Consider the following 18082-nt stretch of genomic DNA (forward strand, 5'->3'; position numbering starts at 1 on the left):
TATGTGGGAGGATTATATTAAAGACTAGTACACTACAATTTATGTTCAATTTTTTTTATTAAATTCAAGTTAGATGAAACAATTACTTAAGTGGAGAACAAATAACTTTGTAATAATTTATTATGCGATTTTATAATTTTTTGTTTATTTGATAAGATGGAATAAACAATTGGGGCTATTTTAATAGTTTTACAACTTATGGGATTTTTATGTTTATGAAAAAATATACAACACAAAAATTCTATATCGCATGTCCAAACAAACCTTCAATTCCATCTCATGATTCCATATCATAATACCATATCATGATATCATATCGCATGGCCAAACGGGCCCTAAATCTATTATTGAAGAATGACCATTCATTTATTTCGGTGCCTCATTATATTGATTGTATCAATCCGTGAAGCATGACCATTAAGTTGAATTTTGTCTATGAAGAAAAGTTTTTTTGCAACTTACGTTTGTACATGAGGTAAACCTTCCATTCACTTTTACTTGTCCACGAATTTTGCACACCGCTTAAGAATAATAATTAATATAAGTATTTTATCACAATATTCATATATTAATTGATATGTAGTCTTTAAAACTGGGAAATGATTTGAGAGAAAAGTAATTTATGCTAAGGTTTAACATGTAAAAAGTAAAAATGAACATTTAATTAGTTTTAGTGTAATGGACAACTAAAAGTGAACAGACATGTCAATAAACTTTGTTAAGGACATTTTGGTATGTCAACTTTTCACTTGGTGCTCCTACTTTCATATATGGTGATGATATGTCAATCAAATATACACTCCCATGTTCATGGTGAAGAAATGTGTTCAGGACAGTTCAGAAAGACATTCATCAAGATCAACAAACAGGCAGCAGTTACATAACCTGTGACCGGGACCAGCTTAACTCCGTCGAAGAATGAAAGTATGAAACTGATTTGAGTGTGGATTTTACTTGGTGAAGGAGATAGATCATACAAGTACAAGCAATTTTTTACTTTACAGCTTAGTTCTTTGAGCACTCAACGGGATAAAATGTGACTCTAATCAGCATCTTGTCTACCTTTAAGATGTCGCAAATATGGATATATTTCATCTGCATGTGATCCATAATATCGCGAAAGTATTGCAGTGATTCTGCTTATGCTACCGGAAGCAGCAGAGTCACCCACCAGTATCTGAAGGGAGGCAAGCTTGATCAATTCGTTTCCAATGGCAATGTGGTTGGCACCATAGAGTTTTTCCAAGATCTGCTTGCAGCTCATAAAACATCAATCAGATTATTATTTACATGAACTCTGGTAATATTGATATTAACTGTAAACTAGAGTTTTTTTTTCCCTTTCTGATAAGATGATAACTGCAAACTGAAGTCTCTAATTCATTCCAAAAATAAGAAAATACAAATATAATGTGCTCACACAATCCAAATAAAAAGCCATTAAGCAGTAACTTAGAGCTATTGCTACTCAACATCTATTCAAGAGCCCAGTTTCTTAATTAGCATTCGCTTGACAGCTTATTAACACTAGCATATGAAAGCACTATTTCAATGGATATGATGGTGAATAATGTATCTTCCCCAAGATGCAAGTGTAAACAACAAATTTTCGAGCCGAGAAAAATAAATAATCAAGACAAGAAAATTGGAGTAACAAAGTGTAGTATTTAATTTCAAAATGAAGTGTGTGTTACACTCTAAAATATGTTAGACTTGAATTAGAGTCAAGGGCTTGAATAGCTTGACCTTGAATCATGGTCTTCAAACTTGGATTTGAATTATTCGTCACAAACACTTGTATGGTTATGACAAATAATGAATATGAACAAGTAACTTGATCTTGATATTTGCCTTTGAACATGAACTTGCCGCCTTTGATCCATGAGCTCTCTTCTTGAAAAACCCCTCCTTCTGAGAATAATGAGGATCCCTATTTATAGTTGTAGGGGTTGGTGTGCCTATGGGATTTGATTGGTCGATTTTAACTGACCAACCATATTCCTCTAATGAAAAGCTTTGATTTGATTGGTCGGAACATGTAACATATACATGTGGCATTATTCTAGTGGCTCATTTAATTTGACTTGGATTGCCACGTAAATTTGACACGTGACATGATTCTAGTGGCTTATTTAATTTGACTTGAATTGTCACGTGGCATGATTTTAGTGGCTCATTTAATTTGACTTGGATTGCCACATAACTTTGACATGTGGCATAATTCTAGTGGCTCATTTAATTTAACTTGGATTGCCACATAAAGTGGCTCATTTAACTTGACTTGGATTGCCACATAACCTTTAAATTTAATATAGTCCAAATTAAAATCTTAAGAGTCCAATCATCTAAACCAGGAAGTTCACAGAGAAGCATACTGACCACCTAATGGCGTACCTACAAGCAATTTGGTCTCCACTTCACTATTACAAGGTATCGCGACTTGGAAGAAGAGAAGTAAACCATGATTCAAACTACACAAAAAAAAAGAGGACAAGTGTTTTATTAGCACTTAAGTTAGTAATTCAATAATCAATGTTATGAATCCAGATAATGAATAATTGTTTCTTTGAGTGCGAATTATGCATAGTCTAAGCGATGTAAAATCTTTGACTCAAGATGATGTGATGCTTTCGGCTTAAATCATGTAATCTTTGCCTTAGACAGTGTAAAATCATGTAAAGTCTTTGCCTTAGACAATGTACGATTTTTGGCTCAAACAACATGATGTTAAAAAAATGTAAAGTCTTTGGCTTAGACGACATGATGCCTTCAACTTAAATCATGTAGAGTCTTTGCCTTAGACGATGTAAAGTCCTTGGCTCGGATGGCATGATTCCATCATCTTAAAACACATAACGTCTTTGCCTTAGACAGTGTAAAGTCTTTGGTTCGGATGATATGATGTCATCAGCTTAAAACATGTGAAGTCTTTGCCGCAGATGGTGCAAAGTCTTTGGCTCAGACAACATGATGCCTTCAGCTCAAATCATGAAAAGTCTGTCTTAAGAAGGTGTGTAAAGTCTTCGCCATGAGCAGTGTATAATCATTGGCTCAAACAATGCAACACTTTTGGCTCAAATAATATAAAACTTCGGCGTACCTAAAGTAATATTTTTCTACTTGTGAAATAAAGGGAAAAGGAAATAATAGATTGGATGAATAAAAGAAAATTGACGAAAGCAAGGCCAAGAATATAGATTGACTTTTGTTAATGAGTTAATAGACACTAAATTTGTGACTATAATTCGCGTAACTCATTAACAAAAGTCAACCTATATTCTTGGTCTTGCTTTCGTTAATTTTCTTTTATTCATCCAATCTATAATTTCATTTTCCCTTTATTTCACAAGTAGAAAAATATTACTTTAGGTACGACGAAACTTTATATTATTTGAGCCAAAAGTGTTGTATTCTTTGAGCCAATGATTTTACATTACTCATGGCGAAGACTTTACACCGTCTTAAGACAAAGGCTTTTCATGGTTTGAGCTAAAGGCATCATGTTGTCTGAGCCAAATACTTTGCACCGTCTGCGGCAAAGACTTCACATGTTTTAAGTTGATGGCACCATATTGACTGAGCCAAAGACTTTACACCGTCTAAGGCAAAGACGTTACACGTTTTAAGATTATGACATCATGTCGTCCGAGCTAAAGACTTTACACCGTCTAAGGCAGGCAAAAACTTAATATGATTTAAGTTGAAGGCATCACGTCGTCTGAGCCAAAGACTTTACACAGTCTAAGGCCAAGACTTTACATGTTTTAAGATGATGGCATCATGTCGTCTGAGCCAAAGACTTTACACCGTCTAAGGCAAATATTACATGATTTAAGCTGAAGGCATTACATCATCTTGAGTCAAAGACTTTACATCACCTTGACTACACATAATTTGCGCTCAAAGAAACATTTATTTATTAGCTAGATTCATAACCTTGATTATTGATTTACTAACTTAAGTGCTAATAAAACACTTGTCCTCTTTTTTTTGTGCAGTTTGAATCATGGTTTACTTCAAAGATTTGACGTCCTCTTCTTCCAAGTTGCGATACCTTGTAATATCGGATCAAAAGAATAGTGAAGTGGAGACCAAATTGCTTGTAGGTACGCCATCCGGTGGTCAGTATGCTTCTCCATGGCCATCTCTAGGGGAACTTCCTGGTTTAGATGATTGGACTCTTAAAAAAAAATTGATTACTGAGAAATCTGTCTCTGACCCGCCTTTTGGACCAATCACAACCTTATAAACTCGGTGGATAATAGGCCCGCCCCTCTACCCATATCCACTTAAATAATGGGCTTCGCTCTGCGTGGTATGGGGCTTGAACCTGTGACCTAAGCCACAAATCCTCCACCTTTTGCCACTCGAGCTAGGCCTTGGGGGCTTGGACTCTTAAAATTTTATTGGATTTAAATTCGTAAATTAATTTGGACTATATAAAATTCAAAAAAACAGTTCAGGTTATGTGGCAATCCAAGTCAAGTTAAATGAGCCACTAGAATCATGACACGTGTCAGAGTTATGTGGCAATTTAAGTCAAATTACATAAGCAACTAGAACTATGCCACGTGTCAAAGTTATGTGAAAATCTAAGTCAAATTAAATAAGCCACTAAAACCATGCCATGTGTCAAAGTTATGTGGCAATCCAAGTCAAATTAAAGGAGCCACTAGAATAATGCCACATGTATATGTTACATGTTCCGACCAATCAAATCAAAGCTTTTCATTAGAGGAATGTGATTGGTCAGTTAAAACCGACCAATCAAATCCCATAGGCACACCACCCCATACAACTATAAATAAGGGTCCTCATTATTCTCAGAAGGAGAGGTTTTTCAAGAACAAGAAGCAAGAAGAGAGCTCGTGGATCAAAGGTTGCAAATTCTCTACAAGCTGCAAGTTCATGTTCAAAGTTCAAGAACAAAGGCAAATATCAAGACGTTAAAAATCAAGTTACTTGTTCATATTCATTATTCGTCATAACCATACAAGTGTTCGTGACGAATAATTCAAATCCAAGTTTGAAGACGAACATTCAAGATCAAGCTATTCAAGCCCTTGAGTCTAAATCAAATTCAAGAGGATTATCATAGAGATTGTAACAACACTTCATTTTGAAATCAAATACTACACTTTGTTACTCCGATTTTCTTGCCTTGATTATTTATATTTCTCGGCTCAAAATTTGTTGTTTATAGTAAGTAATGCTCCTACAGTACTAAATTATAAATGAGATGATAATTATACGTCAGGAACTAATAAATGTGCTGATGATCAATTCATAGATGAGCCTCAAAAGGGAGTAAGTTTGCTCCATACTGCAGAGTAAGCTAACCTGTATAGATGTTTTACAGTGATCAATTGCAGCTTGTAGTTCTCCTACCAAACAGAATGCCTGAGCAAGATTGTCCTCCACCTGAAAAATATAAACAGAATAAAAATATTAGTTCCTCCGTAATCATCAGGCAATGCAATGAACACCACAAGCAAATTTACTCTTGCTCACTGAAACAGAGGACAGAATAGAGCAGACCCTGTATTTACCTCTGCAATTCTCTTGTTATAAGGATGGAATATTGTTCTGAGAAGATCCGTACACTTCACAGCATCCAGAAGAATATTGGTTGGGACTTCATTTGATGCTATTGCATCTTGCAGTCTGTTTGGCAAGTAAGTATCAGAGCTACTTAAAAATAAAAATGAAGGTCAAATTTCACCAGAGCAATTGTGTGATATGAAAGGACACATCCATTTTCAATGTTCTAAAGTCTAGTGCTGGCACTACATCGACATGCCAATTAATTTGTCAAACTTGGAGAGTGCTGTGACAACTTTTAAAGACAACAAATACAATAAACCTGTGCCCTATCCCAACGATTTCTTGAACATATTTTTTCCAATTTTAAGTATATTCTTTGAAGTTAATGTGTCCAGCATGATAAATGAGAAGGTCTATTGTACCTCTTACAACAACTCTCAGTTCGACTGATTGCCACACATGAAGCTTCCAGATCTCTATATGAATCACAAACCAAGCAATGTTGAGGTTCCAACTTATAATCAGATTCAAAAACATGGCAAGCCACTTCAACAATATTAGCATCTTTCAGCTTCTCAACCTTCAATGTTAAGAATGTGTCAGGCACGTATACAATGTTGTTCTTATAAGTGTACAAACTAGTAATAACAATAACAAGCATTCATAAGTATACTAAACTTCACACATAATGACTAGTATAGTTCTTAAATATTAGCTAAAGGAACCCATACTCAAAATGACCGGATGGTTCATTGGTCTTAGGGCCTGTTTTCAACGCCGCGGTCTCTGGTTCGATCTCAGTCAGCAACTCAATTTGCCAGTCAAAACGTTTTCTTTTAATATATAGGAATACAGTAGGCTTCCTTCCACTTCCCAACAAGGATTTTCTTCCCTCTTCATATTTTCCTTCTTTTATTTCACACAAAGAATCTTCAACTTCAAGCCATTGACAATCATCATTGTCAAGGCCCAAGGTAAAATTCTTTTTAGTTCATGATTTCTCTTCTTAGTAAACAAACTAACAAAATTTAAAATACAAGACTTTAATTTTAGGGTTTTTATAAAAAAAAATCGTGTCATTACTTATAATTATTAAGAGCTAATGAATTGGTTATCTCAGATTTACATACTTTATGGATGAATTTGGCATTGGTAAGAACTCATTTTTTTTAATTCAAGTTGAAAGCAATGTGTTCCTTTATTATTAATTTTGAAGGATGTAATTCCTTTTTTTTTAATGTGAAAGGGTGTGATTTCTCTTCTTTATTATGAATTTGTGATTCTCGAATGAGAAAGAGGTGAGAGTCCCCTTTTTTATTATGAATTTGTGATTTTTTATTCTCGAATGCGAAAGAGGTGTGATTCCTCTATTAAGTTGCAAGGGTATGATTCTTTAATGTGAAAGTGGTGTGATTCCTCTATTTTAATTAAATTTGCAAGGGGTGTGATTCTTCTATTTTATATGAGTTTGCAAATGTGTGATTCGATCGTTTTTTATTGTGAAAGGTGTGTGATTCTCTTATTTTAATTTGCAGGAACATTTATCCTTGAATATCTAAATGGATGAATTCTTGATTAAGCACCCACATTCTAGAAGCGGTCTATCTATTAGTTCACGTGTAACTCCAGAAGTTCAAAGAGAGACAATTTCACCTCCTCCTTCAAATGTTGATTATTATTGGGGTTGGATCTTTAAAACGGGATCCCAAAGAAAGAAAACACCATTTTTTTTAATATGATTCTAATATTTGAGATGTTGTGAGGAGGCATTATATTTTGATGGGGCCTTATCAATTGGAACTTTGTGTATGTCCTAAAACAATGTTTGGGACCAAAGATCGCCAATTTAATCCTTAGTGGTTTAAACCTCCATATTTTGCTTGGTTGGAATATCACATAAAAGGTGATGTTGTATTTTGTTTGTGTTGTTATTTGTTCAAGAATGAATTTGAAAGTCGTGGCAATGCGGGGAAATCATTTATACAAAATGGTTTTAGAACTTGGAACCATGGTCCCAAAAGAAATCGGTTGCGTGTTGGTGAGGTAAATAGTATTCATAACAAATATTTGAATAGGATGCCAAATTTTGCAGGTCAACCGATTCAATCTTCACAAGCAAAGTGAGAAAAACAAAAAGTGATTATCGAATTCGCTTAAATGCCTCAATTGATGTGGTAAGGTTTCTCCTTAAAAATGGATTACCATTTCGTGATCATAATGAGAGTGAAGATTCTAATTACAAAGGTCTTTTTCTTGAACTTTAGAATTTCATGGGGTTAAATGTCAACATGCTCCAAACAATGATATGATGATTTGTTCGACAATTCAAAAAGCGACTGTGGATGCTTGTACTAAAGAAACAATTAAGGCTATCATCAAAGACATGGATGGTGATTATCTTAGAATACTGACATCTCACATAAAGAGCAAATGACAATAGTCTTACGATATTGTTAACAAAAATGGAGAGTTCATAGAAAGTTTTTTTGGATATTGTTCATGTGAGTGATACATCTCCAAGATCATTGCAAAAAACAATTTACTCTTTACTTTTCTCGCTATATCTATTGAGACTTCGTGGACTAAGGTTAAGATGGAGCTAGTTGCAAGGAGAAAAAAATGGTCTAAAATCTCAGATTTTGCAAGATGCTCTGAATGTTTTTATTTATGACAACGAAAATTCAAAGGCGCTACCCTTTGGGTGTGCACAAGATAAAACCCCGCTCCTATGCAATAGCTCACAAACCACTGGGCCACCCCGAAGGGTCCTAAATGCTTTTTAGAAAGAGACAAGTGTCAATTGCAATTGATGAGCAAAGCAGTGAATACAATATGCAAACGGAGCATCTTGCAAAATCAAAGACTTTAGGACATTTTTTCTCCTTGCATATTACTAGCTCCATCGTAACCTTGTCCACATGGTCTCGATAGACATAGCGAGAGATCCAAAAGTAAAGAGTAAATTATTTTTTGCAATGATCTACCGGATGTATCACTCACATGAACAATACCCAAAAAACTTTCTATCAACTCTCCATTTTTGTTAACATATCGTAAGACTAGTGTCATTTGCTCTTTATGTGAGATGTCCTTCGATTCATCAACTAGTATTCCAAAATAATCACCATCCATGTCTTTGATGATAGCTTTAATTGTTTCTTTAGCACAAGCATCCACAATCTCTTTCTGAATTGTCGAACAAATCATCATATCATTTTTTGGAGCAAGTTGTAATATTACCTTTCCCACTAACCCCATGAAATTTTAAAAGTTCAAGAAAAAGATTTTTGTAATCGCAATCTTTACTCTCATCATGACCACAAAATGGTAATTCGTTTCTAAGGAGAAACTTTACCACAACAATTGAGGCATTTAAGAGAATTTGATAATCACTTTTGTTTTCTCACTTTGCTTATGAAGAAAAGATTGAATCCATTGACGTTGATCCGCAAAATCTGACATCTTATCAAACATTTGTTATGAATACTATTTAACTCATCAACATGCAATCGAATTCTTTCCGGACCATGGTTTCATTCTAAACCATCTTGTATAAATGATTTCCCTACATTGCCACGACTTTCAAATTCATTTTTGAACAAAAAACGAACACAAGCAAAATACAACATCATCTTTTATGTTATATTCGAACCAAGCAGAATGTGGAGGTTTAAACCACTGAGGATTAAATTGGTGATCTTTGGTCCTAAACATTGTTTTTGGATATACACAAAGTTTCGGTTGATAAGGCCCAATCAAAATATAATGTCTCCTCACAACATTTCGAATATTAGTATCATATCCAAAAATGGGCTTTCTTTCTTTGGGATCCCGTTTAAGAGATCCAACCTCAAGAATACAATCAACATTTGAAGGAGGAGGTGGAATTGTGTCTCTTTGAACTTCTGAAGCTACATGTGAACTTACTCAAGGATCGCTACTAGAACGTGGTTTCTTAATCAAGAATTTATCCATTTAGATATTCAAGGATAAATGTTCCTATAAATTTGAATTACTATTCAACTTAGTCGCAAATTTAACTTGCAAATTAAAAAAAAAAAAAAAAGGGAATCACACACCTTTCACAATAAATAAAAAATAAGGGAATCACACCCTTGCAAATTCAAAGAAAATAGAGGAATCACACCCCTTGCATATTTAAATAAAATAAAGGAATCACACCCTTTTCACATTAAAAAATAAGAAATCGTACCCTTGCAACTTAATAATAAAATAGAGGAATCATACCTCTTTCACATTCGAGAACAAGAAATCACAAATTCATAATTAAAAAAAAAAAGGAGGATTCACACCTCTTTCACATTCTAGAACCATAGATTCATAATAAAGAAGAGGAATCACACCCCTTTCACATTAAAAAAATAAGGGAATCACACCCTTTAAAAATTAATAATAAAATAAAGGAACGCATTCCTTTCAACTTGAATAAAAAAAAATCTTACCAATGTCAAATTCATCCACAAAATATGTAAGTATGAGATAACCAATTCATTAGCTCTAGATGATTTCCTATTATAAGTAATGACAAGATTTATTTTTTTATGAAAACCCTAAAATTAAAGACATGTATTTTGAAAATTTTGATTTTGTTAGTTTGTACTAAGAAGAGAAATCATGAACTAAAAAGAATTTTTTTGGGCCTTGGCAATGATGACTTCTCTAGATTCTCAAAGGCTTGAAGTTGGAGCTTCTTTGTGTGAAAAATAAAAGTAAAATATGAAGAGGAAGAAAAAATTGTTGCTAAGAAGTGGAAGGAAACCTACTATATTCCAATTATTACTAAAAGAAAACATTCTGACATTAGGGCTTAGAGTTTAGATTACTTTTATAAAATAAAACATGTTTTTAATCTAAAAAATAAAGGGGCAAATTGAGTTGCTGGCTGGGATCGAACCAGAGACCGCAATGTTGAAAATGGGCCCTCAAACCAGTGAACCATCTGGTCATTTTGAGCATGGGTTCCTTTAGCTAATATTTAATATATTCTTTAAGAAATATACAAGAAATCCGAGTTTAGTCGGATGACCACGGGTTCCTGTGACCCAATTTTTACACATAAATTCGCCCCTACATCTAAAATGATTGTATATAGTCTCCTACATCTAAAATGATTGCAATGTAGTGTCTATAAATAGGCTTCAGCGTAATAATGCAGTCAACCCTTCTTAATAATATTTTCTGAGTCGTCATTTTTCACAGAAATAATTTGTCCTAGAAACAATTGCATCATTAAAATACCTGCTTACTGTAAACTGTAGGGGCATCAATGAGGAGCTTCAGTTTTTGCTTCTCACATGTAGTGACAGTACGATCAAGGATCACTCCTAAACAATTTAGTTTAGTGCACCTATAAGCATTGATGACAAGGTCAGAAACATTCAACTCTGAGCAGCCAGTACATTGACATGTAAATGAGTAGCGGTCTTCTAAGAGTCGTTGACGGTCTTTGCAGTCCCACTGCCCTACCTGCAAAACAACCACATCCCAAATTGACAAAACATTACACAGGTGAAAGATCATAAACAAATCAAAGGGTCAGAAGCTGCAGTTGCATGAGCTCGCCAAACAACCACATCCCAAATTGACAAAACATTACACAGTTGAAAGATAATAAACAAATCAAAGGGCCAGAAGCTGCAGTTGCATGAGCTTGCCTCTCCGTCTCCCTCTCCATCCCTCTACCCCTCCCCCTCCCTTCCCCTTTTATTTTGGTTTCCTTTAAAAGGTTACAGGAAGATATTGAAATCTATGATACTTTTTACTCTTGATCATTCTTGAAATAATCTAATGCTCAGAATTTCTTTCTTCAGTTACCAAATCATAAGGAGAGCAATGACCTAGGAATTTGTGTGGACTGCTGCTGGCTACTTCTATTTAGCATTCACAGGAAAATCTAAGGATGTGATATTAAAACCTCAGAAAGCAAGATAAAGGTGCTAATGTTAGACTCCAAAATCCTAAATCTGAAAAAATAAAGACAGAGAGGCTATAACTAAACATGGTTACCTGGGGGCCATAAGATAGCTCCAGTTCAGAACCAGCTAAAACGTATTCTGTGGCTTGTACATGGAGGGTGCGTGAAAGAAAATATGTGTGGATGTTTGGCTGGCAAGAGTGGTTGAAAAAACTACCAGCTACATAAACAGCTTGACCCACTTTAACCTGTAGAAGGAAACATTAAAACCACAGCTTGAAGCTTTACCAAACTCAAATTTCTGAAAAATAAGAGTGTACTAGTCAATGATATTCTATGCTCTCTGCAATGACCTGTGAGTGCCAATTTAAGCTAAGATGTGCAGTAAACTAATGCACAAGACATAGAAAATGTGTGTCAGAGAAGTACATACTTGTTCTAAATTACTGGTTAAAGCATTCCCAGACTCGTATATTGACCCTTTTACCTCTGGAGCTTGCATACGGACAACTGCCATGGAATTTACTTGGATTTGAGAAAGAAGGATAACTGGCTGCAAGGAAAACAATGGCTCTGAGGATCACCCAAAATCTAATGCTAGAGTGATTTTTCCATATAATTCATGGATTCAAAGGAGGGCATTCAGTAGAGTTATACTTCTGTATCCAAAGTTCAAACAGTAAAGATGTAGGAAGCCACAGAGACATATGGTAATGACCTAGTACTAAAGCATATTAGGGTTCTCAAAAAAAGATATTACTGCATCTCTCCTTTCTAAGCGAAAAATGTTCGTTTAAATGAAAGAGATTCACAGTACCACCAAACCAACAAAGCAAAAATATGAGGATCATGCTGAGTCAAAATAAAAAAGTGCCCCAAACAGAAATAAGACGTATATTCTCTTTATCAATCCGTCCCAAAACATTGAACTCTTTACAGTGTTAAACAGAAAGATTAGCAGTTTTTAAGAATACATCAAAAGCAATGTATATGTGGAGACATAGGTTTACAAATCCACAAAGCAAGCTTAATAACAAAGCCAGCTTGTCCAGACTGAATCTAACAAAATTTTGGGTATAGCTGCATATTTAGACACAGTCAGTTCATCTTCATGGGCTTGTGTTTTTCTTTTCTTCTTCTTCCTTTTCTTTTTCCTCTCTGGAATCTGAATATTTGCTAGTTTACAGAGATGCAAAGAATAATATCATTATACAATCAGCATGAAACCTGCATGCAACTTCTTCATTTTAAATGCAAAGAATTTCTGGAGAAAGGATCTTGCCTTTGAAACCATTATCCCACTAATGGGAAGTTCAGTTCTGTAAAAATGCTGAAGACAGTGCAGTAGAATGATAGAGTAGATATGCATCTCCAATTTGCTTTCAGGAGGGAGCTGTAGATAATTGTGAGAAAGATCCTACAAAATCCAGTCATCAGCTATCCAATTAAATGCTTCTTGGAAACACAGACAAGCAAAACAAAACCCAAACATTTGAGCATTTACCAGGAACCCAACAAGGTTAGAATCAGCCCTTGCGCGTCTGTTTTGCTCGATGACTTTCACAAGGATTCTACCAGCCAAAACTACTTCTGACGGTAATATCAGAGGCCAATGAAAACCATGACATTCATGCCTGTGCTCAGCAATATGCCCAGTATCTAAAGTAGAAGCGCCTGCCAGAACAACATCTGAGATATAGTTCTTCAGATCATCTGCTAAGCCCTCAAGACCACTAAAACTATTAGAGCTCTTATCAAACTTTGGCGCGCCAGCTTGTATTTGACACCAGTCACTGCAGTATAATGGAATTGAACATGACGCACAAGAAATGGCATCTGCTGGCAGTTCATTGAAGCAAAAATGGCAGTGAGTCTCCCGACATTTCTTCAAGATAACCTGAATTGAACTCAGCATGGTAAGAACCAAATAGCCTTGAAGCAAATGGTTAGTGCTTCATAATTTTAATGTTTATTACTGGTCTGTGAAAAACTAAAGATCCTCAGAGTGAGCTGTATCAGAGTCCCAAGAAAGATGAAGGGGGAGCAGAAGGAGAAAATGATTATTTGGATGCCACGAATATTATAAAAGAAAATGCACCTCTTGGAAAAAATTAGACTCATCCAGAAAATAAGAAGAGTAGTTGACACTGCACCCAAGGGTGGTCAATGAAGTAGGTTAAGAACCATGAAGTCTCAGGTTCAAATCCCAGTAGAGGCAAATAACACTAGGTGATTTCTTTCCATATATCCAAGCCTTGTTGGATAGAGTTACCCAGTATTTGGTGATGACAGTAGGTAGCAGGTACACCATGGAATTAGTTGAGGTGTGTGCAAGCTAACCCAATTACTGCCGTTATAAAAAGAAAAAGTAGTTGACATTGTGAAAGGCGGAAGGTTTGGCTCATACCGCAGCATAAGGATCTTCTTTATGAACTAAGGACGCTTCAGAAACATCATCCACACAAAACATTCCTCTCCCCTTGGTTGTAGTAAGCAAACACTGAAGTTTTACTTGGTCTGGCTCATCTGTCACATAAGACCTACATTATAAGAAATCAAAGGAGAAGAGAAGCATGTCACCATATAGCAAAGCAAATCAAGAGCTACCTGATTTTGATAAATATAACGCCATGCACAAACAATACACGATGAAGAGAATGATGAACAGTTCTATGGTGCTTAATCAGCATTAGAATTAGAATACTTTTCATTGTAGAATGTGCACAAACTTTACCAATAAATAAAGGCAATCCTTTAAGATGCCAAGAAATGAGTACAAAAGTGGCAGGTATCCCATGGAATTAGTCGAGAAGCGCACAAGCTGGCTGGGACACCACGGTTATCCAAAAAAAAAGTGTGCAACAGTATACTTTGTTTATTGTATTTTTTATTTTGGTAAGGCAAGATTTATATACTTGCTTCATTGTTCAAAGATAAGATAGCAGATAATAGGCACAAAACTGGTGGAAATGGAGTCACCATAATCTATAAGTTGAATACTGGCAAGTAACTAAAGATCAAATCCACCTTAAGTTTGATAAAGTAAATTTTGGTTAAGATGCTATATGTTCATGATACTAACACCGTGTATTTCTAGTTCCCTGCATTTATAAAGGACTACTGATATTTTCTTATACATATTCATGCACTTTGCGGTGCACAATTGTTTGTTTTTATTAACAAAGAAATAAGAAATTTCATTGCTGGCATCAAGAAGATGCAGAATAGTACAAAAGTTAGGAAGATGACAAAACTTCGTTAGCTCAATTACAAAAAAAGACTAAACCAGTACCAGGGAGCTAACAAAGTTCAAAAAGTTCTCAGGTGAATCTATGGGTGAAAGACTATGCCAACTGTATAAATACAAAAGAAACCTAGCCTTAACGGAGTGCTATGGAGTTGATAAACCTACAAAACATCTGTTGTTTCTTTCTGACCATATACACAAAAGATACTAGCAGGTATCATCTTCCAGATTGGCTTGATGGCCTTACCAACTCTCCAATTGCACCAGCATTCAAAGACCTCTTTGGTGCTATGTCGCATTACCCAATTAATACCAAATATAGACAAAAACATACTCCATAAGTTAGCATCGATTGTACAATGTAAAAATATGGTTGTTGAACTCAAGGTTCTGTTGGCACATGTAACATCTATTGGAAAACTGATTTTTTCCTTTTTTTAAGGTTGTCTTGAGTGAGGCAAGTTTCATGAAGAGTTGTCCAACTGAAGCATATGATCTTTGTTGGGAGCTTAGTCTTTCATATCAACTTCCATGGCCAGTTATCAAGCACTTCATTAGGAGCATATGAGTTTGCATAGCCTGCTTTCACCGAGTATTTACCATCCTTGTCACTACCCCGCCTTAACTTGTCTGATTCCTGGACATTTATCACCTGGCCTTCTAGCCTAAAAAACAAGTTGACCACTTCTTCGATTTCCTAGTTTTGTAGGTTCCTTCTGAATAATGCATTCCATATGTTGTCTGCCCTACAGTGAGAGATGGACGAATTTGGTTCATGTGCTATTTGAAATAGACTTGGGAATTCCTCCATCAGAATGATATTGTCCAGCCACCTATCCTTCCAAAACCTGATTTGTATACCATTACCTGCTGCCACCTTAGTGTTTTGAAAGAACTCATCTTTAACCTTGCCTATACTCTTCCATAGGCCTACACCATGAGAGGATCTGGACAGCTTGGAGCACCAATGATTTTGGACACCATGTTTTGCTTTGATTACTTCCTTCCATAGAGTTTGATCCACTTGAGTGTACCTCCATAACCATTTCATGAGTAAGCATTTGTTGTGAAGAGCTAAATCTTTTATGTCCAATCCTTCCAATTGTTTTGGCAGCACCACTTTAGTTCACTTTACCAGGTGAAACTTGTGATCCTTGTTGTTTCCCTCCCAGAGGAAATTCCTCCTGATTCTATCAAGCTGCTTCAGTACTTTGCTAGGTATGGGAAATAGTGTCATGTAACAAGTTGGAATGCTAACTGATAAAAAAGTTTGATAATTGAGTCACTGCAGAAAAAGCATAGCTTGCTGACCTAAACATCAAATGACAGAAAAAAAAATGTAGCATCTAATGCTGGAGTAGAACGAAGGAAACAGGATGAACATTGCTGTCCTCAACAGTAACACTTCTATAAGAATAGCTATCGGCTGTTCAGCATCAGAGTCAATCTTTCAAGCACATCAAATAATTATATTAATGAGAATATGAGATCAGCTTAATACATGTAACCTTGAATGTGGAGGAGTTAAGTATGATGAAGGTTCAAGCATAGCTTTTCACATTCAAAAGAAACATATAATATAACAGACAATGAAATTGTCACTGGGCACTTTTTAGGAAGGATTCGGGGATAAACAGCTGGTCTTTTTCTATTTTTGGGAATAAAAACATAATTAGGCGTCATAGGATTAACAGCTGGTCTTCTAAGAAGAGAGAAACATTAATTTGTCACCAATAGAGTCTTACCAGGAACTTCTGACTGATTCTGGTTGGTTTTCTTCCTTGGGATCCCTATTCTCTTGAATTTATCTAGTGCAATCTTTAGTTCTGCTTCAATCTGTCTTTTCCCACTTGAAGATATCTCTAACATTAATGAGATATTCAGATCTCGAATTGCATCCTCAAATTTACCCAAAGAAATGTTTGCTTTACCTCTCCGGAACCATGCCTAAAATAAAGTATAATTGAAAGACAACAGTTTCGCTTGGTTGAGATGTGAAAGAGAGAGTAATCAAGAAACTGAAGAAATTAATATGAAATTAGCTTTAAATCCCCCCAAAAAATAGTATTTAACTGTTGTATCCATTGATTTTCTGTCAACAGTATATACTATAAATAACGTGAAGATTATATGGAATAGAATGGAGTATGATGATTGACAGAGGAAAACTGAATGTTCTGCCAAATGTAATATCGAGCACTCAGCCACTCACTGGAGTTAATCTGAGATCAGCTTTAAGAAGTCAATTAATTATTGGTCAAAAAGAAACAGCACAAGGAAGACCAAAACTAGATCAGTTTTCCTTTTGAATAAATAGCACTGACATTCCAAACTCTTCCTACTATAAAAGATCAACTGCTCGTTGTGACCCAAAAGAGAGGTTGTATCTTTCTTCATTCAAATAAGAAATAGAAGATAAAACAATATACAGTAAACGAAATGGAAAACTTTAAGCATTTTATCAAAGAAAAAAGGAGCAAAGTGAGTACAGCCGCATTCACCTTGGCATAGCGTGGAGATACTCTAAGGGCCCTGCTGCAATCTCGTAAACACTCCAAAAGCAAGCCCATTTTCTGAAGACAAAAAACATTCGGTTTGGTAAATAACAGAATGCAAAGTATTGATTGCTAATGAAGAAAGAAACAAAATGATTCAGATTTCAGAATACAAGGTGACCTCATAATTGTTCCTGAAAAACAGGTTGGGAAATTGATTGTTTGGAACTATCATTTTTAAAAGTTCCTACCATGTATTTTCAGCATGTGAGAAATATAGGAAAAGAATATTATTGAATTGTTGTTTACATTATTACATTGAGACCCTATTTATAGACCCTAGAATACAATCCTTTACCAAGTAGGATACTATTTAGTATTCCTATTTCTATTTCTATTCCTATTTCTGTTCTAATAGGTATTGTATAAACTTATTCTTATTCTAATAGGATTGTATAAACCTATTCCTATTCTAACACTCCCCCCTCAAGCTAGTGCATACAATTCATGTACCTAGCTTGTTACAAATGTAATTAACACGAGGACCGATGAGGGGCTTGGTGAGATATCTGCAAGTTGATCACTCGACTTCACAAATTTGACAATCAATCTCAATGGGCTTGGTCTTCTCATGAAATACTGAATTTGATGCATAATGCTAATAAAACACAGTGAAAAAATTACGGTGTTGAACTTCCCAAACCAAGCTTGCAAAGACTGTTTCAGACCATAGAGTGACTCACATAATCGACATACAAGGCTACTAAACTCCCCCTGAGCAACAAAATTAGGTGGTTGCTCCATATAGACTTCTTCACAATGCAACGGTCGCCGAAAGTGCTCAAAATCTAGTATAAAGTG

The 18082-nt window shown here is 35.3% G+C and overlaps 1 protein-coding gene across 3 annotated transcripts in view; it reads right to left on the reverse strand.

Moving 5' to 3' along the window:
• Positions 1-733: 733 nt before the first annotated feature.
• Positions 734-18082, reverse strand: part of LOC102593056 (SET and MYND domain-containing protein 4) — a 27235-nt gene continuing 9886 nt past the window's right edge. For all 3 annotated transcript variants that reach the window (XM_015313817.1, XM_006358111.2, XM_015313819.1), the window contains 12 exons: positions 17228-17299; positions 16472-16673; positions 13887-14005; positions 12984-13376; positions 12762-12896; positions 11913-12032; positions 11572-11727; positions 10804-11031; positions 5967-6124; positions 5550-5664; positions 5341-5421; positions 734-1249 (listed from right to left, as the gene is read on the reverse strand). In XM_015313817.1, the coding sequence (XP_015169303.1) occupies positions 1043-1249; positions 5341-5421; positions 5550-5664; positions 5967-6124; positions 10804-11031; positions 11572-11727; positions 11913-12032; positions 12762-12896; positions 12984-13376; positions 13887-14005; positions 16472-16673; positions 17228-17299 (1986 nt within the window). In that variant the 3' untranslated portion in view covers positions 734-1042. The remainder of the gene's footprint in view (positions 1250-5340; positions 5422-5549; positions 5665-5966; positions 6125-10803; positions 11032-11571; positions 11728-11912; positions 12033-12761; positions 12897-12983; positions 13377-13886; positions 14006-16471; positions 16674-17227; positions 17300-18082) is intronic.

This window comes from Solanum tuberosum, unplaced genomic scaffold (assembly GCF_000226075.1).
Source record: "Solanum tuberosum cultivar DM 1-3 516 R44 unplaced genomic scaffold, SolTub_3.0 scf00268, whole genome shotgun sequence".
Classification (NCBI taxonomy): domain Eukaryota; kingdom Viridiplantae; phylum Streptophyta; class Magnoliopsida; order Solanales; family Solanaceae; genus Solanum; species Solanum tuberosum.